At 39.3% G+C, this 27,205-nt stretch overlaps 1 protein-coding gene and 1 long non-coding RNA gene across 2 annotated transcripts in view; one reads left to right on the top strand and one right to left on the bottom strand.

Annotated features, from left to right (window-relative positions):
* LOC147828466 (uncharacterized) overlaps positions 1-27,205 on the bottom strand; it is a 98,733-nt gene that overhangs the window by 22,223 nt on the left and 49,305 nt on the right. The window contains exons 2-3 of the long non-coding RNA XR_015450773.1: positions 24,743-24,800; positions 16,110-16,169 (exon numbers count right to left, since the gene is read on the bottom strand). This is a non-coding gene — a long non-coding RNA (uncharacterized LOC147828466). The remainder of the gene's footprint in view (positions 1-16,109; positions 16,170-24,742; positions 24,801-27,205) is intronic.
* Positions 3,560-26,906, top strand: Igbp1 (immunoglobulin binding protein 1). The gene is made up of 7 exons (XM_004872601.4): positions 3,560-3,878; positions 4,297-4,487; positions 4,847-5,140; positions 13,748-13,943; positions 16,382-16,461; positions 17,302-17,414; positions 26,434-26,906. The coding sequence occupies exons 2-7, from the start codon at positions 4,297-4,299 to the stop codon at positions 26,577-26,579; spliced, it is 1,020 nt and encodes a 339-aa protein (XP_004872658.1). The 5' UTR covers positions 3,560-3,878; the 3' UTR covers positions 26,580-26,906.

The raw sequence follows: 27,205 nt of genomic DNA, 5'->3' as shown, positions 1-27,205 counted from the left end.
TCAACCTGACAAAAGAAATGAAAGACCTCTTCTCTGAAAACTATGGCACTCTGAAAAGAGAGATTGAAGACGATATCAGAAAATGGACAGACATCCCCTGCTCCTGGGTAGGAAGGATTAATATAATGAAAATGGCCATACTTCCAAAACTGCTATATAGATTTAATGCAATTCCAATTGAGTTCCCAGCAGCATACTTCATAGACCTTGAGAAAACAATCCAAAAATTCATTTGGAACAAGAAGAGACCCAGAATACCAAAAGCAATTCTAGGTAACAGAGACATGGCAGGGGGTATCACAATCCCCAACCTGCAACTCTACTACAAAGCTACTGTGATAAAAACAGCATGGTACTGGCAAAGAAACAGACTTGAGGACCAGTGGAACATATTAGAAGATGCAGAAACAACGCCAGACACACTCAGCCATCTCATCTTCGACAAAGGAGCCAAACACCCTCACTGGAGGAAAGATAGCCTCTTTAATAAATGGTGCTAGAAAAATTGGGTTTCAACTTGCCAAAGATTAAAACTAGACCTGTATCTCTCACCATACACTAAACTAAAATCAAAATGGATTAAAGATCTAAATATTAAAATAGAAACTCTGAACCAGTTGGAACAGAGGTTAGGTAGAACCCTTGAAGACATCGGTGTAGGAAAAGATTTTATGAACAAAACCTCAGTTGCTCATGAACTAGCACAAACAATCAACAAATGGGATCTCTTCTTATTAAAAAGCTTCTGCACAGCAAGAGAAACCACCAGCAGTGTGAAGAGACAACCCACAATGTGGGAAAAAATCTTCACCTGCTCTTCCTCAGACAGAGGTCTACTATCTCAAATCTATAAAGAATTTAAAAAGATCAGACCTCCCAAATTTAAAGACCCAATCCAAAAATGGGCATCTGAAATGAACAGACATTTCTCAGACAAAGAAGTAGAAATAGCAAATAAATACATGAAAAAATGTTCAGCATCACTGGTCATTCGAGAGATGCAAATGAAAACAACACTGAGATTCCACTTCACTCCGGAAAGAATGGCTGCTATCATGAAATCCACCAATAACAAATGCTGGCAGGGCTGTGGGGAAAGAGGAACCTTGCTCCACTGCTGGTGGGAGTGTAGACTGGTGCAAGCACTGTGGAAATCAGTATGGAGATACCTCAAAGAACTAGGACTGGAAGTCCCATTTGACCCTGCTCTTCCACTGCTGGGGATCTTCCCCAAAGAATTAAAAGAATCATACCACAGTGATATATGTGCACCCTTGTTCATAGCAGCACAGTTTGTAATAGCTAAAACTTGGAAACAGCCCAAATGCCCATCAACTGGAGACTGGATAAAGAAAATGTGGTTTTTTTATAAAATGGAATACTACTCAGCCATAAAAAATGAGAAATTAGAGACATTTATAGCTAAGTGAATGCACATTGAGGCAATACTCTTAAGTGAAATAAATAGGACACGCATGAATAAATACCGAATAGTTTCTCTGGTGTGAGAAACTGAAAGTGTAAATAAGGACTAAATGTATAATAGGTCATGTGAAATAGGAAGAAAAGGGCCAAAGGGGAAGGAAGTGGGAGGGCTAGAGGAAAGGATAGAAGGGAATGGGATTAATATGAGAAAATGGAAAAATAGGAACAAATTTTTGTAAATAGGGAGGGCTGGAGGGGTTGAAGGGAGGGCTGGGCAAGGGTGAAAAACAAGAACCAAGAGAGACTATGTAAAGGTGCAAATTTCCAATGATGAATGTCATTATATTGTATACCTAAAATGTACCAATGATTAGAATGAATAATCGATAATGCAAAATAGGAAGAAAAGGTCCAAAGGGGTAGGGGTAGTGGGAGGCACAGGGGAAAGGAAAGAAGGGAAAGGAAAAAAATGATGAGAAATGGAAAAAATGGAAATAAAGTCTTTGTAAATATGGAAAGGTGGAGGGCATGAAGGGAGGGCTAGGAATTGGGAAAAAATAAGAACCAAGATGCATTATAGTACAATTCCCAATGAGAAATGTAACTGTGTTGTATACCTACAATGTACCAATAAAAGAATTTAATACAAAAATAAAAGTTCAGTTTACCAGAGTGACTACAGAAACCCTACCAGAAAACCAAATAGTTAATAACCCAGAGCCTCATTTCCTCCTCAGATCGCAAAGCAGGGTTTGCAAAGAGACATTTATTAGAATCACCTGGGAAGCCTTTTCTACCTCCACATAGGCCTCAGTGTCCTCTCCCTCTTGCAAAGCACTGTTCTAGCTTGGGGCTTCACTCTGTCCCACATGAAAGGTTTTCTCCATTTTTTTAACTCCTACCTCATTGAAGATTAACGGGGTAAAAAAAATTGAACTCAGAAGACATTAACTTTGTCACAAACATGTTGGGCAAGTCACTTAACCTTTCCTCTGATTTTTGAGGTTCCTTCTTCCAGCTTTGAAATTCTATGACTGGGTGTCATGTCTTTTTTTTGTTTGTTTGGGTGTTTTTGGTACCGGGGATCGAACTCAGGACCTCATGCTTGCCAGGCAGGTGCGGTGCTGTTGAGCTAAATCCCCAGGCCCTCTGCGTGTTATGTCTGAGAAGCCTTTTGAACTGCTAGCATGGAATGACTTGTCTTTTTGGATTTCCAATAGCCTATGCAATACTGTCCTATATTGGTCTCTATTTACTTTTACTCTTTTTTTTTTTTTTCGGTACCGGGAATTGAACTCAGGACCCTGCTCTTGTCAGGCAGGCGCGGCGCCACTGAGCTAAATCCCCGGTTCCTCTATTTACTTTTATATAAAAATATTTTCCCTTCCCACATATTTAGTTTAAAATACAGTTTAAAAGTTTATTTTGGGGGACAGGTAGTGCACCTTCTACCTAAATCTCAAGTCAACTCAGGGAGTGTCTGAAGGTAATCAGTTAAGTATTTATATTGATTTGCTGAAAGCAATGATGTCCTTTCTTTCAAAGTCCTAGAATTGTATTTTACATCAGTACTGTCTAGTAGAAATATGTGAGCCACAATGTAACTTTAAATTTTCTTGTAGGTCTGTTTAAAAAAATGAAGAAACAAATGAAACTAATTTCAAGAATATTTAACCCAACATATTAAAATATTAGCATCTCAACATGTAGTCAATGTAAAAAGCATTGAGAGTTTACATTCTTTTTTTTTTTTTTGGTAATCTCTTCAAAATCTGATGCGTAGTTTACACGTACATCGCATCTCAGTTTAAAATAGCCACATTTGAGTGCTTGGTAGCCCCCTATTAAACAGCCCAGTTCTGCAGTATTGGGCCGCTTTCCAAACGGATTGCTGAACTTATTTTTCTATTCATAAATAATGTCTAGCCAGAGAGGTGCAAAGATGAATCAGATTCGTTCTGGTAAATGATATATTTGTAAATCGCTAGGTATTATACAGTGTGGTGGGTGCTGTGATGGAGTTGCACAGAAGAAACCCCGAAGGTAGCTGAGGGGCGCAGGGGCGCGCAGGGGCGCGCGGGGGCGGGGGGAGTCAAAGAAGGTTGCACAGAGGAAGTAACATTTGACCTGGGAACTAGGTGGTCTGACGGAGACCTGCTGTGGGAAAATAGCAGTCGCAGGTTACCCCTTTATCTGGGCTAAGGAGTGGCTCCATAGGGTGCCAACTCGAGGGCGTAGGGCTGTGTGCGGAGAGGAGGTGACGTGAAGCGCAACAGGTTAGCGGAGGACTGGTTGGGAGGAACCCGGAGCTCCATCTGGTGGGTGACAGAAACTGGAAGGGGGCGCCACTTGCACTTCGCAGTGGTGGGACCAGAACTCCGAACTGTGAGAGCGGCGCGGCAGCTGGAGCGCCTGGCTGTCGGGATTCCTCAATTTAGGGAGCGACTCGCGAGGTAAGACGCACTCCTGACCTGCCCCTAGAGCGCACCTGTTCCCGCACTCGCCCTCACACGCTTCCTGGCGCTCGGAATTCAGCGTCGCCACCCCTCAGTCTGAGACCCCACTAAATTTCTCAGCCCAGTGTCGGCCACGAAAATCAGATCATAAAACAGCGCCTAGGATTTTGCTTGTGTGTTTGTTTTTAACAGATGCTTATGGCTTATAACAGGTTTCCTGGTAAAATGAGTCTATGGAAACGGTTGCCAGGGCCGGCAAATTGCTGCTCCCAGGAGTCCGTCGACGCGTTGGTAAAAATTTAGGGACTGGCCAATGCAGCGCCACTTCCGGTGTCGTTGTTGTTTTCGCGATTCACTTTAGCAAGGTTGTCTTTGACCCCGGAAGTGAATTCTTTTGGGTTCCTCCCTCCCCAAGATGGCAGCGTTTGAAGATGGGTTACAACTGCCTAGACTTCCCGAGCTGTTCGAAACCAGCAAACAGCTTCTGGAGGAAGTAGAAGTAGCGAATGAACCCATCGGCTCCAGGATAATCCAGGATAAAGTGTTCAAGGGACTGGACCTACTTGAGAAGGCTGCTGAAATGTTATCGCAGCTCGATTTGTTCAGGTATGGGGGAAAGGGTAATAATGGCTGAGAGCGAAGGTAATACTGGTTGTCAGGGATGGAGCCATTGTGTTTGGGTGGAGAAGATGTTTAAGATTAAGAGCCTTTTTTACCTACTTCTCACTGCGATCATGTTTACGTTGTTTATATTGTCAACCTCTCATCTGAGATGGTTGATGTCCCACAACTCTGCTCTCTAGTGTCGGCTGATTGCATAGGCATTGGGTGTGAACACAGCCACTTTGAAACTGGCTGCTGTTGCCATCGTATCACTCCCTCCCAGCCCTCCTCTTTCCCAGGAAGCAAGGGCCACAGTTTAAATGCTAAACCAGGCTTCAAGGCCTCCTTTTTGCTCTTTCCAGCCGAAATGAAGATTTAGAAGAAATTGCTTCCATCGACCTGAAGTACCTGATGGTGCCAGCGTTTCAAGGAGCCCTCACCATGAAACAAGTCGACCCCAGCAAGCGTCTAGATCATTTGCAGCAGGCTCGAGAACATTTTATAAACTACTTAACTCAGTGCCATTATTATCATGTGGCAGAGTTTCAGCTGCCCAAAACCAAGAACAACACAGCTGAAAATAACACTGCTAGTTCCTCGGTGGCCTGTGCTAACCTCATTGCAATTGCATCTCAAAGACAGGCTAAAATAGAGAGGTGGGTCAATAGCTGCAATTCGAGAGGTACACAGTGGCAATGCAATTGGGGGGGGGGGTGCATGTGTTTTTGTGTGTGTGTAAGACAAAATGGTGTATGTCTTGATTCTTATTGAGCATAAGCCCTGGGGAGAGTAAACTTTCCTGAGTTTTTTTAAAAGCCTCTGCCTTTGTTGAGGCGATTATATCTGACTTCTGCTAGCTTATGGTTGCGAATGGCAACAAAGTAGTTTAGCAAAGTGCCTCGCAATCTTTTCCACATCCCAGCATAATGATATACATATGAGGTAAATATCTCTGGAGGGCACATATCTCAGCGGTATTGTGCATTTGTGTTCTGTTTATTGAGTCCTTCTGTTCTAACAGGCATACTGAATCACATGTGTAATATCCTAAACTGATTGATCATAGTCCTGGCACCACTTTATCATGTGACCTTGAAAAGTTGCTTATCATAATCATTTTTTAAAATCTTCAGTGGGTGCTCAGTGTCTGGGGACTATGCTAGCCACTGAGGATACAAACTGTATAGGCATTTGTATGAGTATGAGTGGTCTTTGCCTTGGAGGTGTTTATACTCTGGTGAGGAAAATGAGTATAGAAACAGAATATCACTATAAAATGATGTGATAAAGAGATGCACAATGTACTGTGAGAGCACAAAGGGAGGGCACATAGCCAAAGGAGCAAGGGAGAAGAGAAGGCTCCCTGGGAAAGGTGATTCCTGTCCTTTGTTAAGGATAAATAGTATCATCCAGAGGAAAAGAGGAAGGCATTAGCCAGCAGAAATAATGGCATTAGAAAGCTGCTGGGGCATTAACCACTTTCCAGTCCAATTATTTAAATACAGATTGACCAAAAATTGTGTATTTTTCATTAATTTTTATAAGATACCATGAAGTATAAAAATGACAATTTTATTAAATTTATTCAATACAAAAATCAACTGGTTGAAATGACACCTGCCCAAGTGATGCTCAGGGTAAACTGTCAAGTGGTTAAGGAAACTGCTGGAGTGGGGATATGTGAGAGGGGAACAGCACTCAAACAGTTAAGTAATGCTGAAACACAAAGATTGTGAAAGGCAGAGGGGAGGAATGATGCCTAAGAATGTTGTAGGATCAAGACCAAGGTGCACTTGGAATGTGAGAAGGGCTTGTTGCTAAGAGCTTGGGAAGCTGTTTGAATCCCAGCTCCATCATTTAATTACTCTATGATTTAGGGCAAGTTACTGACCTTCCCCAGCTGTAAAATTGACGTAATAAAAGCTCTTTCCTCAGTATCTTATGAGGACTAAAAGAGAAATACAAATAAAGCATTTAGCACAGTATCTGATAGAGTAACCGCTCAAAATCAGCTGTGATTACATATTTGTGGCTAAGAGTGGATTGCAGAGCCAGAGACCTGGGTTTGAATCCCAGCTTATATTTATAAGCCATTGAATTTTGGATAATTTATTTAGCCTATCTGAGCCTCAGATGTCCTCCTATGTGAAATCTCAATAATAATGATGCATATTTCATAGGGTTAAGCATAAATGAAATAAACACATAAAATAACATAGTATCTAATACATACTTTTTTTTTTTGTACCAGGGATGGAACTCAGGACCTTGTGTTTACGATGCAGGTGACAGCACCACTGAGCTAAATAACAGGCTGTAGTACATAGTATTTTATAAATGTTAACTTCTTTTTAGGTTGGTCACTCTAAAGGGCTTGAGTTGGTAACTGGGATCCACTAAAAAATTTTATTTCTTTTACAAAAGTGACATGGTCATACTTGCATTTTAAATATCACACTCTAGACCCAGTTAAATCACAGAGGTGATGACAGCTTACTAGGGCAGTGACAGAGGGATAGAATGAATATATTTATTTAGGAGGGTTTAATCTGCAAAAAACCTGATGGACTGATTGTGGGAGGTGGAGTAGAAGGAAACAGCAAAGAAGATGTCCATGTTTCTGATTTAGGTGGATGGCTGTAGAATTTACTGAGATGGAGAGTAGAGTAGGAAGAGTGGATCAGGGAATGGGGAGAATATAAATTCAGTATTAGGACATGTTGAGTTTAAGATACCTGGAAGACATCCAAGTAGAGGTATCTGATAGCATGAAGCTCAGAGATGAAGTTTGGTCTAGAGAGCTAAAAATTGGTTGATTTATTCAACAAATATTTATTGAGATCTGATGTGCTGGGAACTGTTCTAGATATTAGAGAACCAGACCAAATCAATCCCATCAAGGAGCTTTTATTCTAGTGGAGACAGACAATAAGCTAGTAAGTAGTAAGGTAAGTTCAAGAGGTAAGGGCTATGAAGAATAATAAAGTATGGTTACAGGATAGTGATTGACAGTGAGTGATTTTGGGGAATATAGGATAGACTGATACAAAGTAGAATTCAGTATCCTATCCCCGTAAGACATTGAGAGTAGCCCATTGACATATAAACAGTGAATTTTGTACCCAAATAATTATTCAAAAAAGATTATAAATACCATAGAGATACAGTGTTGTGGAGAAAGAAAAGAGAGTGTTCACATCTGACTGGAGAAATGAGGAAAAGATTTCAGAATGTAGCTACATGCAAGCTGAGTCTTAAAGGATGGTTAAAAATAGAAGTTATAGATTTTCCTGAATGTAAGTATGTAAAACAAGAATATTTTAAAAATCAAAAATAAGCCTTAATTCTAGCACTCACAGATGTTATTGTTACCTTTCTGGTATATTTGAGTATATAGTTATTTTAGCTAATAAATTTGGAATAATTCTGTAAATACAGATTTTTATCTTGTTTTTTTAACCTAATATATTGTATTTCCCCATGTCTCTTTCTTTTTTTTTTTTTGAGAGAGAGAGAGGGTCTCGCTATGTAGTTTAGGCTGGCCTTGAACTTGCTATGTAGCCCAGGCTGGCCTCAAACTCATGGCAATCCTCCTGCCTCAGCCTCCTGAGCGCTGGGACTACAGGCATGTGCCACCACACCCCCATGTCTTTTGAAACTATAATTTTTTTTTTTTTTGGTACCGGGGATTGAACTCGGGTCCTTGCGCTTGCAAGGCAGGCGGCGAAACCACTGAGCTAAATCCCCGGCCCTGAAACCATAATATTTAATGGTCATGTAATATTCCATTCTATACTTGTATTATAATTATTTAATCTGTTGGCAAATATTTAGACTGTCTTTTTGCTATCCTGAGTAATACTATGACAAATTTTTTTGGTATGGGATTGAACCCAAGTCCTTAACTTCTGTCACTATTCCCTTGGGTAGATTTCTAGAAGGATCAGTGACTGGATGAAAGGGTTTGACTGTTTTAAGGCTCTTAGTAATAGTAACAATGTTGCTTTCTACAATAACAGTTTCACAGTATGTGCTGCTGCATTAGTCCTGGATGTTTATTTAGAAACTTAGAAAATGCATTTAGGCAAACAGAAAAAGGTATACTATTATTTTGGTTTCTTTGGCTTGATCATTGAACATTTTTAAAGTATCTGACAGATGAGATGTAACACTACCTTTGTGCTATTGGTTCCCATATTCATATACTGCCCAGACCCCTTGTAACCATCAGATCCATACTTCTAATACCCTTGGATGTTTCGCAGAAATCTCAGACTTAATATGCCATACAATTAAATCATTTACTTTTTTTTTCTTGGTGCTGGAAATTGAACCCAGGGCCTCACACATGCTAGGTCAGTGCTCTACCACTGAGCTAAATGCCCAACTCAAACTCTGCCTTTTTATCCCAAGTGTGCCCCCATGCCCAGGTCTTTACTATCTCAGTAAGTTCACCACGGTTTGCCCAGATTTGTAAGCAAGAAACCTAAGTGTTAGCTTCAACTCCCTTTTTTCAGATTTCTTCATCCAATCCATTAGTCAGTTCTGTCTACGCAAGCTATCTTCTATCCTTCTATTGCTGTCTCCACTAGCATATCTCATTCTAGGCCATCAGAATCTCTCAAGATAGCCAAACTACTGACTGCAGTGCCCTCCATGACCTGTTGCCTGTCTCTCTGATCTCATTGTGTGTCATTTTCCCCTTACTCATTAGATCTAGCCACAGTGGTTGTCTTTCACTTCTTTAGACAGATGCAGCTCTTTTCTTGTATAGAATCTTTGTACATGTTCTTTTTGCATGGAATACTGTTTATACAGCAAATTCTTTATGTTTTAGGTCTCAGTTTAAATGTCACTCTTTGGAGAGGCCTTTCCAGACTAGTCTCCTTAAAGAGTTAACATCTTTGATTCTCTGTCTTTGCCCCATGTTTGTATCTTTTATGGCACTTTGCTTATGTGCAGTTCTTTCTGGGTTTTGTCTCTCCCCTACTAGAATGTGTACTTCATGAAGGCAGAAGTCATTTCCCTCTTCTTCAGTGTGGTATGCCTAGCACAGGGCCTGGCCTGTAGGAGGTGCTCAAACATTATTTACTGTTGACAAACAGGAGAAATAACATGAGCAAAATCCCAAAGGCAGATAGATAGCAATATGTACAGGGAATAGATAATAGTCTAGTTTGGCAAAAACTAAGAATAATATAGGTAGAGATCTGCATTGGAAGGTAATGTGTATAGAATATTGAAAAGGAAGAGAGGCAGAAAGACAACAGTACTGCCAACTAGGATCAAGTGATAAAAATGAACTTACAGCTATCAGACTACATTTGCAAGAAGTGTTTAGAAAAATTATTGGGAGCTGCAGATGTAGCTCATGGGTACAGTGTTTACCTAGCATGCACAAGGCCTGGGTTTGATCTCTAGCACCACAAAAGAAAATAATACCCAAATTATTCACATCCTTATTTTCTCTATGTCCCCCCATCCATGACTTTAGATACAGAGACTATCATAAATGAAACACCTAAATGGTATGTCTGTTCTCTCTCAAACCTTTTTCTTCATATATATTCTCTTAATTCCCATGTTTGAAGAGTGACTGTGAGTTTGGTTGATTAACAACACCTCCATTCTTTTGACAGAAATAAAGTGGAAGCTGGGTAAGTAATGAGTCTAGTTTGGGATTTACTGAATTTTAGTCCTAAAATGACAACTGGCTAGCCATTTCCATAGACAGATAGAAATATGCAACTAAAATCAAAAAGACTGTTTTACAATTGATGCAAAAAAATTTAGGAGCCCATCGCTTTGATGAATATGGATGAGTTTGCCAAGGTAAACCATGTAAAAGAAAAAAGCTAAGGAATAAACCTTGGGCCAAGCTAAAGGAAAAAGAAAAAGAAAAGAGCAGAGATAAGAGACTCACCAAAGTACAAATTAGCAGGGGGTAAAGAACAGATATTGAGCTCTCTGAAGCCTCTCCGTATGTATCTTACCTCCATATTGTAGCATTTAATTCATGTTACTCACAGTAGAGCTGTCAGTCACTAGACTTGGAACTTCTCAAGGTCAGAGACCTTGACTAATTGATTGTATCTTAGTATCCTAATTGTATCCCTTGGTGCCCAGTCCAGTAATTGAATCATGGTAAGAACTTGGAGGTGTTTTGGGAGGGATGGATAAAATGGTAATCTGAAAGATGAAAGCAATATGGTATAACAGAAAAAGATTCTTTGGAATCACAGGCATGAGGTGACCAATTTCACTTACTAGATGAGGCATCACCTAGCCTCAATTTCCACATGCCAATGTTTGTATCTCTGCTTACAAAACATTTTCATATCCATTTTTCCATTTGATTCTTTTAACCCCATGAAGTAGACCCTCATTTTAAAGATATAGAAATGGACTGACAGTTGACTTGAGCAAAATTACATAGCTAGTTGGATTTAAACTCAGGTATTTCCCGGTTCTCATACTGTTGCCTCTAAAACATAGAAAAGGAGGGTCCTTATTTGAAATGGTAAAAAATAAAAAAGGTGGATTGAAGAAAGGTGTTTCTAAGATGGAAAGGCACCAGTTGAGAGAAAAGTTGTAACTGCTAATGACAGGGAGGTGAGAATGGGGCCTGGAAGGATGTGAGTGGGAGACTAGATGATAGGAAAAGTGGAGTAACACAGACAGTTCCTTTAAAGACAAAAGTAAGGGAGGGTGAACAGGGCACTGTGGCACACACCTGCAGTTCCATCTGTTTGGGAGGTTGTGGCAGTATGGATTATCCATAAAAGATAAACAAAAAGCCAAAATTTGATCATAGGGGTTTGTAGTTAACCCATTTGACACAAAGTTTAAATTCCTTAGCTCATCAGCTTATAAACAGAACAAAGGAATGGTGAAAGTTGCCTAGAGTCAGAAGGATCACAGGGATAAGAGATTCTAGGGTGATAAGAGAGGTGTTTCTTTGTAATATCCTACCACAGGAAATCTAGGACAGTGACAAAAGTGTAGGACAGTGGTTGTTGGCCCATGCTTCGAAGAAGGCCTAAGATTCCTTCTTGGTTAGTGTTGGTAGCTTTCCTCTGATTTCACCAAAGCAGAATTTATCTTACTAGCTTTCAATATGAGCTCTCATTTGAAGAAAGGCTTCTTTTACCAAGATAAAAAAGGTTTTTTAAACATGCTAAAAGAACACGTACTGAGGAGCCAGAAGTCTAAAAGATAAAAAAGAGCCAAGTCATAGAAGCAAGGAAGTGGAAAAGAAGGAAAGGAGCAGCAGAGCATATAAGCCATACACACAAGGAGGATGGAAAAAGAACCTTACTCAAAGGACCTCTTGATAACCCAGAATTTACACTGGGTTGTATACATTCCTATTGTTTGTCTTGTGACTTAAGTCTTTCTGGAAAGGGTAGTGGTAGCAGTAGAACTGATTAAACATCTGGAAATAATATCCTCAATAGCATTCATGAGCTAGGAATTGACCTTTGTAGTGTTTCACTCAGAAGACTACCATGATGATGGTATAACAGTTGTTTGTAACAGAAAATGCCCACTCGTTGAGTAAAAGCAGAAGAGCCTAAAAAAACTTTTTATAATAAAGTGTTCCTGGAGCACTAGTTCTTGGCTTTTCATGGATCATGGACCCTTCTGATAATTTCATAAGACCTCCCCAGAAAAAAAGAAAATATACATGTAGCATCTGTATAAAATTTCAGGAACTTCAAACACCGCCCCCCATTCATTCCGTGGACTTCAGGCTAAGACCCTCTGATTTGGGTGAACATCTGCAGAGGAATTTCTGGTTCTGGACTTCTGGAATGGGGTTCCAGGCAAACAGTTCAAGAAAAGAGCAAAGATAAGAGACTCACCAAAGTACAAATAAGTTCCAGGCAAACAGTTCAAGATACTTCCCTTGGAAATCTTGGTGTTTTTTCCTTGACATCACTGTCTCAAGCCTTACATCCAATAAGTCAGTAAACTTGACCTGTTTTATATTTTAAACCTACATTTCACTGCTTCCAACACTACCTTCCTATTTCAAGTCACTATCTCTCACCTCATTTGTGGCATTATCCTCTTAATTACTTTTCTGGCTTATACCTTTTTGTCTCAGCCCCTACTCCACACAACTGGCTTTATTATTTTCTTAATCTTAATGTTCTATGCATGTTACGTATTCTACTTAAGAACCTCCATTGGCTTTGCCATGTCACTCAGAATACCCCATGGTATTTGGTATTTGGGTATCATAGCCTACAAAGTTCTGCATGTTATGGTCCTGGCTACCTTTCTGACCTCATTTCCTGTTAGTCTTCTTCACTTCATTCCACCCTCACTGGCCTTATTTCCCAAATATGCCAGGCCAGGTACTCTTCCCTCCCAAGGGCCTTCGTATTTTTCTCTCTTAGTACCTTCTTCCACATATTGGTATAGCTTACATCTGTGTTTTCTTGGAGCCTTTACTCAGATATTACCACTTAAGAGAGGTCTTTCCTGACCACCTTGAATATAATAGCACTCCTACTTTCACACTATCCCTCTATCCACTTGACCATGCTTTTTACTGCTTCATAGTACTTGTCACCACCTGACTCATCTGTTTCTTTTATCTTCTCCCTCTAGAATGAAAGCTTCATGAAAGCAAGGATGTTCTTTTATAAACTTGTTTCTGGTGCTAACAATACTTGTCACACAATAGGTACTCGAGGTATTTGTCAGATGAATGAGAGACGACTGACAGAATGATGCATACTGAAAAGGACAGCCAAGGTGGTTATTGAGTCTTTAGATAAAGAGTCAGAAGAACTGGGAATGTTTTGCCTAGAAGAAAAGAAATGACCATTTTTTAGGCTGTTTCACAAGAATTCCTGCATCAATGGCAGATGAGCCTTAAGATATTGTAATTCTTTGAAGGTATAACTCAAATAGAACCCTTATGGGGAAGCACAGTGATACTAAGCATTCAGCTAAGTAAAGGTTGGTAGAATCAAATGGCTAAGATACTCTTATCCCTTACGATGATTGCAGGACTCATTGAGATCAGGTCACATCTATATTTTTCTGGCTTCAGAATGTTAAATCTCAGTCCTTTCTTGACTTTGTAGTCTGGTAAACTGGTAACAAACTCGGTTATAAAATCAGTATTCCTGCCAATGTGGAAATCTGCATACTGGACATTTGCAAAGGTAAAATATTACTGTGGCTTTCTTTTGAAAGAATTTCTCTTTTGTTTTTAAGTTCATGGGTAATGCTTTTCTGTGGAACAGATACAGGCAGAAGAAAGAAGTGGAGCATAGATTGTCTGCACTGAAATCTGCAGTGGAAAGTGGTCAAGCAGATGATGAGCAAGTTCGTGAATTTTACCTCCTTCACCTTCAGAGGTGGATTGGAATCAGTTTAGAAGAGATTGAGAGCATTGACCAGGAAATAAAGATCCTGAGGGAAAGAGTCTCTTTAAGAGAGGTAAGCCTGGTCACTGCCCATACAAGAAAAGCTGCCATCAGAGATTTGAATATTCTTTGGGAAAGTAATACAAAATCTTTATACGTTTTCATAAAATCATTGTTCTTATTAGCATGAGTGGAGAAAGGCTGATGGTTTACTGAGGTTGCTTTCTCTTTAGCTTAAAGTAGCATTTCCCAGTGCTGTCTAACCTGTAACACACTTCTAGTTATTTTTAATTTTGTGGTATAGCATGGGAGACAGACTTTCCTGAAATAAAAAGTAGTTTTGGCCATGGGAAGTTGTAGCTATTGAAGGAAGGCATAAGGAGGGAGAAAGGCCTTGAAAATTTGCTTAACTGTAGTAGGAAAAGGGGGAAAACAGAATTGGAGAAGAGAGAGACAAAAGAGGATGAAACAAAAGGCCAGGGAATGCATTTAGGTTAAGGAAAAAATTACACCACAACCTTATACAATAATGCGCTTATACCTTTAAATCTCCCAATTATGCAAGGTCCTGAGTTCAATTCCCGCTACCAAAAAAAAAGAAAGAAAGAAAGAAAGTAGCGTTGCCAGGGATTTAGCTCAGTGGTTCTGCCGCCTGCCTCGCAAGCACAAAGACCCAAGTTTGATCCCTGGTACCAAAAAAAAAGTCACTACTTACTTCAGGGCCAGGGATGTAGCTCAGTGGTTCCACTGCCTGCCTTGCAAGCGCAAGGTCCCAAGTTTGATCCCCGGTACCAAAAAAAAAATAGTCAAAAGCTTTGGGGCCGAGGATTTAGCTCAGTGGTTCCACCACCTGCCTGCCAAGCGCAAGGTCCCAAGTTTGATCCCCGGTACCAAAAAAAAAAAATCTCCCAGTTAGGAAGCTAGCACTACTGCAGTGACATCTCTATGCACAGAATGCCAGAATGCTGGTAGAGAAAACCTGGTATAACACAGCTTTGGCTATATTTGAAAATAACCTTCTTTTGGAGCTGCTGCTTAAAAAAAAATAGGCTCTGCTTCTACTTGCTGTTTGGTATAGGATACAGTGTGAATTGAGTTGAATTTATTGGCTGGTCACAAGCATTTATTTAAGTCCTCAGAGGAGACTTTTCCTAATCTAATTTGTACTGTTTAGCCTCTGGAGCTCTTGTCTCAGGATAAGTCAACCTAATTCTTTGAGCTAAAGGATAAAAAAATGAAATTAATTTTTTTTTTTTTGGTACCGGGGATCAAACTCAGGTCCTTGCGCTTGCAAGGCAGGCGGCGGAACCGCTGAGCTAAATCCCCGGCCCTGAAATTAATATTCTAATGCCATGTAAGACACCTTATCTACATGACTGGTTTTCAAGCATTTAGAGGCTGAGCTCTTCTGTGTCCTGCCCTGTCCCCTTCATTGGTGATTTTTTTAAAAATTGCTTTCATGTGGTAATGGAATTGTTTATGGAAATGTTGGAGTTGGAACCAAGTGAGTACCTTTTCTTCAGCCATGTTTTGTTTCAATCTGCCCCTAGTATGCCAAGGTTCCATGAAACTTTTTTGTATACCTTTATACAAAAACTGCTAACCTATCCTTCCCCCTTTTGTATAGGAGCATCCATTTTTAAGATACCTAAGAGTTCTTGACAATTAATAGCATAATTATATTTGAAGGGGTTGTGCAAAAGTCTTAGTAATTCAGCTTTTCCATTGAAAGCCAGGCTGAGGAAAAGGGCATCAAATTCAGCTCAAGGCATTTAGATGGATCATAGGAGGAGACTTTAGAATCTCTCTTTGGGGGGGGCAGGTATTTTAAAACCAAGTAATTTTTTCCTTTTGGTAAAAAAAACATCCATGGGAAAACTTTTCCTTTCTCTTTGTAGCAAGCTCCCTCAGGAGGGTTATATTGTAAAGAGCAATAAATAGAAAGCAGATGAATTTTGAGCTTTTGTATCACTAGAATACTTTTTGTTTTGTTTTTTGTTTTTTGTTTTTGGTACCGGGGATCAAACTTGGGACCTTGTGCTTGTGTGGCAGGTGCCGGAACCACTGAGCTAAATCCCCAGCCCTATAATACTTTTTTAAAATAAAGAACAGAGGGGCCGGGGATTTAGCTCAGTGGTTTCGCCACCTGCCTTGCAAGCTCAAGGACCCGAGTTCGATCTCTGGTACCCCCCACAAAAAATAAATAAAATAAAATGAAGAACAGAAACTTATTACTTACAATTTCTAGAGGCTGGGAAGTCCAAGGTCAAGGGGCCCACATCTGATACAGACCTTCTTGCTGCAACATATCATGGGGGAAGAAAAGAGGGCAAGAGAGCACACATGTGTGCATACATGCATACATGAGAGGGGTGGGGGGACCCAACCCATCCTTTCATCAAGACCCCACTCCCATGATAACTAACCCATTTAGCACCAGAATACTTAAGAGCAAGAGCCTGCATTGTAGTGTGGGTAAAATGGCAAATGTACCTCTAATTTTTTTCCCAGGCATCAACTTCTCACTCATCTCTTCAGGACAGACCTCCAATGAAGCCCTTCATACTCACTCGGAACAAGGCCCAAGCCAAGTAGGTAGTATTAGAAAGTGGTTTGCCTTTGTAGCTCATGTTTTTGTGGTTTTATGTCAGTGCATGGTAATACACAGAATGGGCACTATGGAAAATTTATGGCTTCACCTGTGGAGGCTGTTCTGTCATCAAAGTGATATTAACTGTCCTAGCTGGGTATAGTGGCGCACACCTATGATCCCAGCACTTAGGAGGCTGAAGCAGAATTGCCGTGTGTTCAAGGTCAGCGTGGGTTACATGGTGAGTCAAGGCCAGCTTGAACTACATAGTGAGACCCTGTCTCAACAACAACAACAAAAATCAAAGTGGTATTTAACTGTCCTGATATTTTATCCAAGTATGTCTTTCTCAGACATTTGTATAAGGAAGCTAATAAAAAAAGAAGATAAAGAATCTAATAATACACTTAAAAACTTTTTCCATTATTGCCATTCTTGATGCCTTTAGCTGCAGTTCTCAAAAGGACATCTTGTCTGTGATTTAATTTTGAGTTCTTGATGCTATTCCTTAAGGTGGCAAGAGATTCTCTCCTGTACCTTTTAGAGCCATTGACTATAAATTTCCATTCCACAGTGTCATCACTGCTCTGTAGGGCATTAGTTTCTAGAATTACTTATTGGGAGACGATGTGGACTATTTATTTTCTCATGAAGGCTCTTGACTTTAATGCTCCTTTCTGGGCTCTTTTTATACATCTTCAGAGGAGTTTGTATAACTCCTCAGAAGATTGCAGAATAGGGAAGCAAGGCTGAAACAGACACAGGCCTTGTCATTTAAAGTGAAGAGACTTTTTAATGCTGCTATTTGTTTAGTTTTCTGAAGGTAATGTGAATTTTACAGAGTATTTGGAGCTGGTTATCCAAGTCTGGCAACTATGACAGTGAGTGACTGGTATGAGCAACATCGGAAATATGGAGCATTACCAGACCAGGGAATAGCCAAGACAACATCAGGTATGAAGGAGTGGGAAGAAAATACTTGTGCTATTGGCTCCTTACTCCGTCAAAATTAAACTCTGATCAACTATTGTCACTCTTTAGGAACAGAGGTAGTCTGGGCAAAGATTCTGAGTAATAGAAAGACTCTAGGCCAAAAAAGAAGAAGCGGGGGGAGAAAGAAAAAAAAACGTATGGTGGCACATACCTAAAATATGAGCTATTTGTTAGGTTAAGATAGAAGGGTTCCAAGTTCTAGGCCAGCCTGGGAAACTTAGCAAGGCTCTGTCTCAAAACAAAATTTAAAAGGGCTTGGGATGTAGCTCAATGGTAGAGTCCCCCTACATTTGAATCCCAGTACCCCCCCAAAAAGGGGATTTTTTGGTTTTTTTTATCAGCATAGGTTTGGTATCTCTCCAAATATCATGACATAAAAACAGACAGATAGCAAAACAAAAAACCCATGAACAGTAGTTCCACTTCTGGTAATGGTGGAGTAGGTTGTACTAGCCCAACCCCTCATGCAGATAACAATTACAAACTGAACAAAATATATTTTTACAAAAAGAAAACTACCTAAAGACACTAGGGGTGACTGAAAGCAGGATAAAGCGGAAGGAAGTTAGCACTTGGAAGGAGGCAATGGTACTTGAAATTCCTCGAGAGCAGGGACTTTGACTTCTTATATTCTTCGTGTCCAACTTGGTAATGGGATCATAGTAGGTACTCAGAAGTGGAAGGGATAGAAGCAGAGGGTGGCCATCAGAAAGCTGAAAGTAATATAGCAGGGCAGAAAAATCATGGACAGAACTGGGGTGACCAATTCAATTCCTGCCCCTTAACAAATGGCACATCACTCAGCCCTCTGAACCTCAGTTTTCTTTTCTCTTTTGACCCTCTTAAAAGCAGACATTCTCATTCCCATTTTAAAGTGAGAACCTGGTCTCTGAAAACTGATTTACCATACCGTAGTAAGTGATTGGGCTAAGATATAAATTCACATCTTCAAAAGCCAGGTGCTAATACTACTTCCACTTTAGTATAGAAAAGAGTGGCCATTTGAAAGTTTTTTGTTTTGTTTTTTGCTTTTTATCTGTGGGCAGACTGCAGTTTCTGTGATGCAGACTAGCTGAAATGTAGATAGAAACTTGTGGTCATATTGTTTGGGGAATGAGAGACCTGAGTTCGAGGTAACCATAGCAACTGAAAAGTAAAGGATGATATCATAGAGAGAACTACAGAGGAAGAACCCTACTTCTATATATAGACCCTGTGAAAATCTCTGGCTGACTCCTAAACTCTGTTTACAGAATGGTCTCTCGAAGCCCCTTAGCTAGGACTGAAATAACTCAGTGGAGAACTCAACTGTTTCCCTGTGCAAGGGAGATAGAACTTGGCATTTTGGTTCTAGACAGGTTAATTCCCTTCTAGAATGAAAAATTAGTACTCTAGAGGAGTGACACAATGCAGATGCTCTTCAACTTAAGACAGGTTCACATGCTGATGAACCCATTATAAACTGAAAATGTCGTAAGTTGAAAATGCATTTAATGCACCTATCAATCATCATAGCTTAGCAACACAGCATTCTGGAGTACAGACTGTTTACCCTCATGATCATGTGACTGACTGGTTGCCATGGTTTGCTCGTGCTCCCCAATATCAACAGAATCATACTTGATATTGCTAACCTGGGAAAGGATCAAAATTGAAAATTTAGAATAGATTCCACTGAATGTATATCACTTGTACCGTTGTACATTCAAAAAATAGTAAGTTCAGCCATCATAAGTCAGGGACTACCTGTGTATTATTCATAATATCTAGAATTCAATCTTAAGCTACTAGATATGGGAAAAATAGCCAGAAAATGTGACTCATATTTAAGAGGAAAGGAGATCAATGACTACCAACCCCAAGATAATTCAGGTGTTGGAATTAGCAGACAAGGACTTTAAAAAGCTATCATTTCATGTCCTTAAGATCAGAGAGGAAAAATGCTTGCAATGAAAATATAAGAAATCTCAGGAAAAAAACTGTACCTCCCAAAATTTCTGGAACTAGAAGATAAAAATCATCTACCTAAGATTCTATATTAATAAGTTAGGAGAAAAGAGAACAAAGTAAGCCCAAAGTAAATAAAGGAAACAAGAAAGTAGGGAAGTCTAGAAGTGGTGATGGTGGTTGTAATCCATAGAAATTGAACATGTGTAGACCTTTATGACTTGACTATTTCACTCAGTATATATCTAAGCAGAGTGAGACCATAATTGTTCACAGCGGGCTGGGGATTTAGCTCAGTGGTTCCAGCGCCTGCCTTGTAAATGCAGGGTCCCAAGTTCAATCCCCAGTACCAAAAAAAATAATAATAATAATAATAATTGTTCACAGGATCATTATTTGCAGGAGCCCACAGTGGACACTACTCAAATGCCCATAAATACTGAAATGGATAAGTAAATTTTCGTATATTTACACAATGGACTACTATGTAGCAGTAAGGTTAAACTGTAGTTCTTCAGCTATAAGTGACAAATATAGTTGAATCTTGCAAGCCTAATTATGACTAAAAAACGAGATTGTATTCCATTCATATAAAGTTTAAAAACTTTATGTGACTTACATGATTCCATTCATATAGAGTTCAAAATCAGGGTGAAACTTCCATGTGCCACTCAGTGGAATTGGACCTGAGGGGGCTTCTGGGAAGTAAATAATGTTTTGTATCTTAATCTGAGTACTGATGAGTGGATGTGTTCAATATGTGTGAAAATTCATTAAATAGACTTGTATTGATGTACTTTTCTACATGAAATACTTCAAAAATGCTTAAAAAGTAAAATCTCATAGTAATAATTACAATGAAAATAGGTCTCAGTGTATCCCCATGAGCCACAAAATAAAAACAACTAAGTGCAAATCACCCTTAGCCACAGTATGAACAGGTTGCTGGTATCTATAGGGAACTGTGAAAGACCTGACAAACAAAATTCCAAAATACTATATTCACTAAAAAGTATGGCCATCCAATTTAAGAATAGCACTTGAAGCTCAAAAGAGTTTTGTCTTCCAGTAAAAACTAAATGAGTGAATATAGGGACGAATGGTCAGAAAGTCTGAAAGGGACAGAGCAGTCTAATCCTTAATAAATTTGTGAAATTAATCCAGCTCTCCTTCCAGGACAGGGTAGCATACTACAGAGAAATTTCTGAGAATAGAATTGAAATTAAGCAGGTCAGAAATACTACAGAAGAAGAAAAGAGAAGGTCCATGTAAAAGTAGGAGTGGAATTTTAATCAAACAAATCACCCTGTTTCTTTAACCTATGTAAAAACAGCAGAAATGAGGCTACTATGAAGTTAGAAAAACCTCCCTGAGCTATATGCTTCTAAAAGTTCAGAAAAATGAACAAATTGCAGTGATGATTGCACAACTCTGAATATGCCAAAACCTACTGAACCCACTTTTATTGTATGAATTTTATGGTATGTGAAATATATCTCAAAGTTGTTGTTTGGGGGTTTGTTTTTTTGTTGTTGTTGGTTTTTGTTTTTTTTTTTGGTACCAGGGATCAAACTCAGGACCTTGCGGGACGAGGGCGGAACCACTGAGCTAAATCCCCGGCCCTTGGTTTTGGTTTTGATTTTGGTTCCAGGGATCAAACTCAGGACCTTGTGCTTGCGAGGCAGGCACGGTGTCACCGAGCTAAATCCCCAGCCCATAAAGTTGTTTTTTAAAATGAACAGAATTATCAAGGTTAAATCCCACACATTTAATATTTTAAATTATTTTAAGGGGAAAAAAGATAATTGAAAACACTCCAGAAAGATGTGCTCAAAAAACCAGAACAAATCTTGATCTGTCTGAATCTATCTGAACATAATATTTTAGAATGTGGGAAAAGGTATCCTGAAAACATCATAGAACATGGAAGGACCACATAAAGTACGATTAGAAAAACTTTAGATATGTGGAAACAACTTCTGAAAGGAGTCATTTCAGAAAGGAAGGCTGAAGTAGAAGGACAAAAGAATGAGTAAACACAGAAAATGCCCTACTGGGCCGGGGATTTAGCTCAGTGGTTCCGCTGCCTGCCTCGAAAGCGCAGGACCCGAGTTCGATCCCCAGTACCAAAAAAAAAAAAACTCAGAAAATGCTCCACTAAGGTGAAAGTGGAAATTTTAAAAAACTAAGGAAATAAATAAGATTTGAGATAAAGTGACAAGTATTCAAGACATCAAAGAAGGTTTGGCATATGAATAATGATACCAAATTTAGATTCTACTTCAGTGAGATCACATGATACTAGTCTCTCTGTGCCAGGCTTATTTCAGTTACTATAATCTCCAGTTCAGTCTATGGTGTCACATGTGATGGGATCTCATCCTTTTTATTGCTGAATAGTATTCCATTGTGTATATGTACTACATTTTCTTTCCATTCCACAATTGATGGGCACTTAGGTTGACTGCATTTTTTGGCTATTGTCAAGAGTTCTATAGTAAACATGGGAAATGTCTCTTCAACAGACTGATTACATTTTCTTTGGATATAGGCCCAGTTCTGGAATGGCTGGGTTATACAGTAATTCTGTTTTTAGTTTTTTGAGGAACCTCCCCACTGTTTTCCTCAGTAGCTATACTAATTCACATTCCCACCAACAATGTACAAGGGTTCACTTTTGCCAGCACTTGTTATCTTTTGTCTTTTTTGGTAAGTTATCCTAACTGAAGTGATACCTCATTGTGATTGTGATTTGCATTTCCCTGATGATAAGTGATACTTGGCATTTTTTGTATACTTGTTGGCCATTTATATGACTTCTTTTGAGAAAATCTGTTTAGAGCTATTGCCCATTTTAAATTGGATTGTTTGGGTTTTTTGCTATTGAGTTCTTAAGAGTTCCTTATATATTCTGGATATCACCTCCATATCAAGTGTATAGTTTACTAATATTTTCTCATTCTGCAGATTGTCTCTTCATTCTGTTATTTCCTTTGCTCTGCAGAAGCTTTTTAGTTTAATGTCATGCCATTTGTCTATTTTTGCTTTTGTTTCCTGTGCTCCTTGGCTATTATCCAAAAAGTTCTTGCACATTCCAATCTCTTGAAATGTATCCTATGTTTTCTTCTAGTAATTTCATAGTTTCAGGCCTCATATTTAACTCTTTAATCTATTTTGAATATATTTTTCTGACTGGTGAAAGATAGAACTCTAGTTTCATTCCTGTGCATATTCATATCCAAGTGCCTGTTCTTTTTTTCTTTTTTTGGTACTGGCAATCGAACTCAGGACCTTGTGCTTGTGAGGCAGGCAGTGGCACCACTGAGCTAAATCCCCAGCCCCCCAAGTGCATGTTCTTAGCACCTTTTTTGAAGATCAGTTGGCTGTAGCTTCATGAGTTTATTTTCAGGCTCTCTCTTTCATTCCTTTGGTTTGTGCATCTGTTTTTATGCCAATACCATGCTCTTTTGATTTCTGTTTGTAGTATATTTTGAAGTCAGGTAATATGTTTCCTCCTGATTGGTTCTTTTTGTCTTCAAGGTTGCTTTGGCCTTTTTAGTTTTTTGGGGGTTTTTTAATGGCTCCATACACATTTTAGGATTTTTTTCTACTTCTATAAAGAATGTCATTGATATTTTCAGAGGGAGTCCAAATCTCATTTTCTAATACTATCCATCAACAAAGGAATCAGGGCTCCTTAGAGAAGTGGCTGATTCTAGGGCTAGAATAGGAAATATACAAGATGAACCTGAAGCATTTTGTATTAGAAAATAAGAGCTCAAAAAAGTTGAGGTGCTAAAGGGACACAAGAACTGAAATGAGTGTAATCATCCCAAACTGGAATAATTTGAGCATTTTGGGAATACAATAAATACCCATGAATCCATAGTGATAGAAACAAATGATTGAATAAATTAATGAATGAGGGAAAGGAAACAGATCTCCCCTATAATCAGACTAAACCTGGGATAAACCATGATTTATGTAGATGCTCCTGCTTCAAGGAGGTGGAACACAACTCCTCACTACTTAAGTTAGGCTATGTTTTGGGACTTGATTCCAGGGACAGTGTAGCAAGGGAAGACAGATGAGTAACTTTACATTTGGGAACCCTGAAAACACTGCCTTGGTCAGATGATCAAGGTTGTCATCAGTAATAAGGCTGACAGCATAATGTGTACCCTTGATGTGATGTGATAAGAGCACTTCACCCCTGTAGTCTTCTCCTTCAGTACCCATACCCCTAGTCTAATTATGAGCAAAACAGACAACCTCAAATTGAGAACATCCTACAAAATACCTGATTAACACTCCTCAGAACTCCCCAGGTCATCCAGAACAAACAAGTATAGTCTGAGAAATAGTCACAGCCTACAAGAGACTAAGGAGACAGATAACTAAATATAATATGGTATTCTGGATAGGATCCTGAAACTCAAAAGGGACATTAAGTAGAAACTAAAGTAATGTAAAATATGGATTTTATTTGTCAACATTGTTTCAGTTTTGGATCATTAGTTGTGACACATAAGCCATAGTAATATGTTAACCATAGGGCAAACTTGGTGAACTATCATCTCAATTTTTCTGGAAATTTAAAAATTCTAATGTTAAAAAGTTTTTAAAGTATTTTGTAAAAGCATTGCAGTTGATTGAAACCTATCAAATATGTTTAAACCCATGAGTTTATAATTATATTTTAAAACAGAAACAAATTGCTGTAATAGGGAACCTATTTACTTTCTTGAAAAGTGGTAAATTATAGGAAAGAATAAACTATTCATCTTTCCTACTGGCTAAGATGAGGGGAATAGATGAGGGGAAGCCCCTCTTTATAAAAGTATTCCAGTTAAAAAATAAATAAATAAAGTTAAGAATACTACTTTTTTGAAGCCCCCAGTAAATTAATGGTTCTAGGGATTGACCATAAGTAACTGCTCACATCACTATGTTAATCAGCTTCCATTGGTAGGACAAAGCACCTGAAATAATCAACTTAAAGGGAAGAAAATTTTAGTGGGTTCATGGCTTCAGAGGTTTCAGTTAGTGGTTGGCTGGCTCCATTTCTTGAATGGGGAGCATATAGCAGAGCAAAGCTACTCACCTCATGATGGCTGGGAAGCAAAGAGAGAAGGGGCCTGGGGTCCCACTATCCGCTTTAAGCACATCCCCAAGACCTGAAGACTTCCCACCAGCCCCACATCCTAGTTTCCACCATTTTCCAGTAACATCATAGCAACCAAGCCCTTTAGCACAAGCGCCTTTAGGAGACATTCAAGATCCAAACCCTGTCACAAGTGAGACAAATGTGTTTCCTGATAAAAGAATGCAGTACCACTTACCATTGTGCCAAAGACATCCAACCTGAGTCAAATGAAGGCTCACCATCCAGTTGCCAACCTTCAAGAGACAGAAGAACATATTAGACTGTATCATGAGTGTGCTATCAGCAAAATCCAGGTTTGGGAAACTACAGATCAAATGGTCCCAGCTTCTTCAATAGATAACTTGTAAGGAAAGAAAAGAGTGGAGGGGGAACCTGGTGGTTAAAAAAGATTTCAGAATATTTTAAAATAGGCAAGACTAACCTCAAAAACACTGTGCTAAATGAAATCAGATACAAATGACAACATTTTGTTTATATTAAATGTCCAAAACAGGCAGATCTATAAAACCAGAAAGTACGTTAGCAATTCCCTGGGCTGGAGGGAGGGAAGGAATGGAAATTAACTGTAAATGGACACAAGGGATCTTTCGGGGATGGTAGAATTTTTTAATTGGATTGTGGTGATGGTTGTACAACTCTAAAATCACTGAGTAAAAAATGAACATAGTACAAATGGGCAACTATCTGGGGATGCACACTTGGGTGGTAAAGCTATAATAAACTCTTGGAAGTTATTACTGTGCAAAGCTATATAGTTGTTACTTTTGCAGGGGGAGATAGGGCTTGTGAATTACATTATGCACATGGAGAGACTTTGGAGAAGGCCACAGAAGATCTATTTATTGACTCAAGTTGAGACTGTAAAACCTTATAAAAACTTATTTCTTTAATATATTTGAGTGGTTTCCAGTATTTTTTATTTTACAATAAAGGGGTTAAAAGAAGAAAAGAACACCAGACTCTTAAGTTGTTAGATCAGATCCTCACGTATTTCATTCTTTGTTATAGTTGTAGAATATTTCTCATTGTCAAGTTCAGGGTAGTCAGGAAAATGCTGCTTCACTTCACAAAGGAAAAACGATGCAAAAGAGAGATGTAGCAGTTTGTTCATTGCTTTTTCGTGTACACTGCCTAATAAGTGCCATTGGGACCTCAGACCTGCTCTTAGCACATACAAAACATAGGCATTCTTTTCTGGTAGGTCCAGCTGCCCTGTGGTTTTCAATTTTAGACACACAGCAAAAATTGTATAACTAGGCTAGGTGTGGCGGTGCACACCTATAATCCCAGTAGTCTGGGAGGCTGAGGTAGGAAGATTACAAGTTTGAGCCCAGCCTGGGTAACTTAGCAACTTAGCATGATCTTGTCCCAAAATTTAAAAAGGGCCAGAGGTATAGATCAGTGTGAAGGCTTAGGGTTCAATCCACAGCGTGTGTGTACACACATGTACACATATAACTGTAATAAAATGGGTAGAAAAGGAAAAATTGCCTGTAATCCCACTCCCCTGATAATTCACAAGTCATAAAATCATAAATATTTTTCCTTTAGTGGATTGTTGAGGATTTTATTTTTATTGATAGTGATGACTTCAGAGGCAGGGGTTGTTGGCCATTTTAGCCAAAATTCTTTCTCAAAATGGAATTCATTCTGTGTTTTTGGCTTCTTGTGAAAACCACCAGAGCATCTTACTATTATTATTATTTAGTATGTAATATATGAAGCAATAGAAGTGCTCTTCCCCACTTCTGCTGGGCTTAGGGCAAGCAGCTAGCCATATTCCTCTTACCATCTGAGGTTGTGTTCAGAGTGGACATTGCTTGTTAGCATTCTTTTAATATCCCGTTTCTCACTTTCCCGCTTTAGTTGATTTTAAAAGAGTGGCTCAGCAACAGGAAGATGAAGAAAAGGAGAAAGAAGAAGATGAGAAGGAACTCCACAGAGCACGGGAGTGGGATGACTGGAAGGACACTCATCCGAGGGGCTATGGCAACCGACAGAACATGGGGTAATCTTCCCACAATGACAGGATTCTAAGGTATAAACCTTTCCTGCCAAGGAAACTGCCACCTTGCCCTCCCTGGCTTCTGCTTCAGCTATGTACAACAAAGGTAGAGATGCTGACTCTTGCTTTGCGTTCAATAAAGCGTGAAACAATTAAGTGTGTATTTGTACCCTAGATAATAACCAGTAATCTTGTCTTCGCATTACTAATTCTCCTCATGGTGTATTCTGATTTCCTAAGTGGACAGAAAAGTACCCTGAGAAATGGCTCTGTATAATCAATGGTGTATGAATTCTCTTTAAAATGAAATAATAAAACCTCTTCTATTCCATGAGTCTGTGCAGAAATGTGGATACCAGCTGCTTTCTTGTAAGGAATGTGGTGTGGGATGGGTCTCTGGGCTTATGGTGCAATCCCAGTCTCCTGCCTTTGTCCTGGGCAGGGAATTGCCTAGCATCAGAGCTGCTCAAATGTTCTCCTTCCTCCTGGGCACATGGTGTGAGCTGCAAGCAACACCCCAATCTGTGAAATCACAAAAGCCAGGACTTTCCCAGCCACACAGCACTGTTCCAGGAATTAGAGCTGTAGGTAAATGGACCATAATGGACTAAAGGCTATTTTCTAATCCTACTG

Source organism: Heterocephalus glaber, unplaced genomic scaffold (assembly GCF_053883595.1).
Source record: "Heterocephalus glaber isolate CG9 unplaced genomic scaffold, H.glaber_assembly_v1.0 deba00001068, whole genome shotgun sequence".
Classification (NCBI taxonomy): domain Eukaryota; kingdom Metazoa; phylum Chordata; class Mammalia; order Rodentia; family Bathyergidae; genus Heterocephalus; species Heterocephalus glaber.
The sequence above is the reverse complement of the archived record's forward strand: the minus strand, read 5'-3'. Positions and strand labels throughout refer to the sequence as shown.

Coding starts and splice junctions, on each gene's coding strand:
- Igbp1 (XM_004872601.4), top strand. CDS start 4,297: ATGGCAGCGTTTGAAGATGGGTTACAACTGCCTAGACTTCCCGAGCTG. Junction 5,141..13,747: donor AGACAGGCTAAAATAGAGAG/GTGGGTCAATAG, acceptor TCTGTGGAACAG/ATACAGGCAGAAGAAAGAAG. Junction 13,944..16,381: donor AAAGAGTCTCTTTAAGAGAG/GTAAGCCTGGTC, acceptor TTTTTTTCCCAG/GCATCAACTTCTCACTCATC.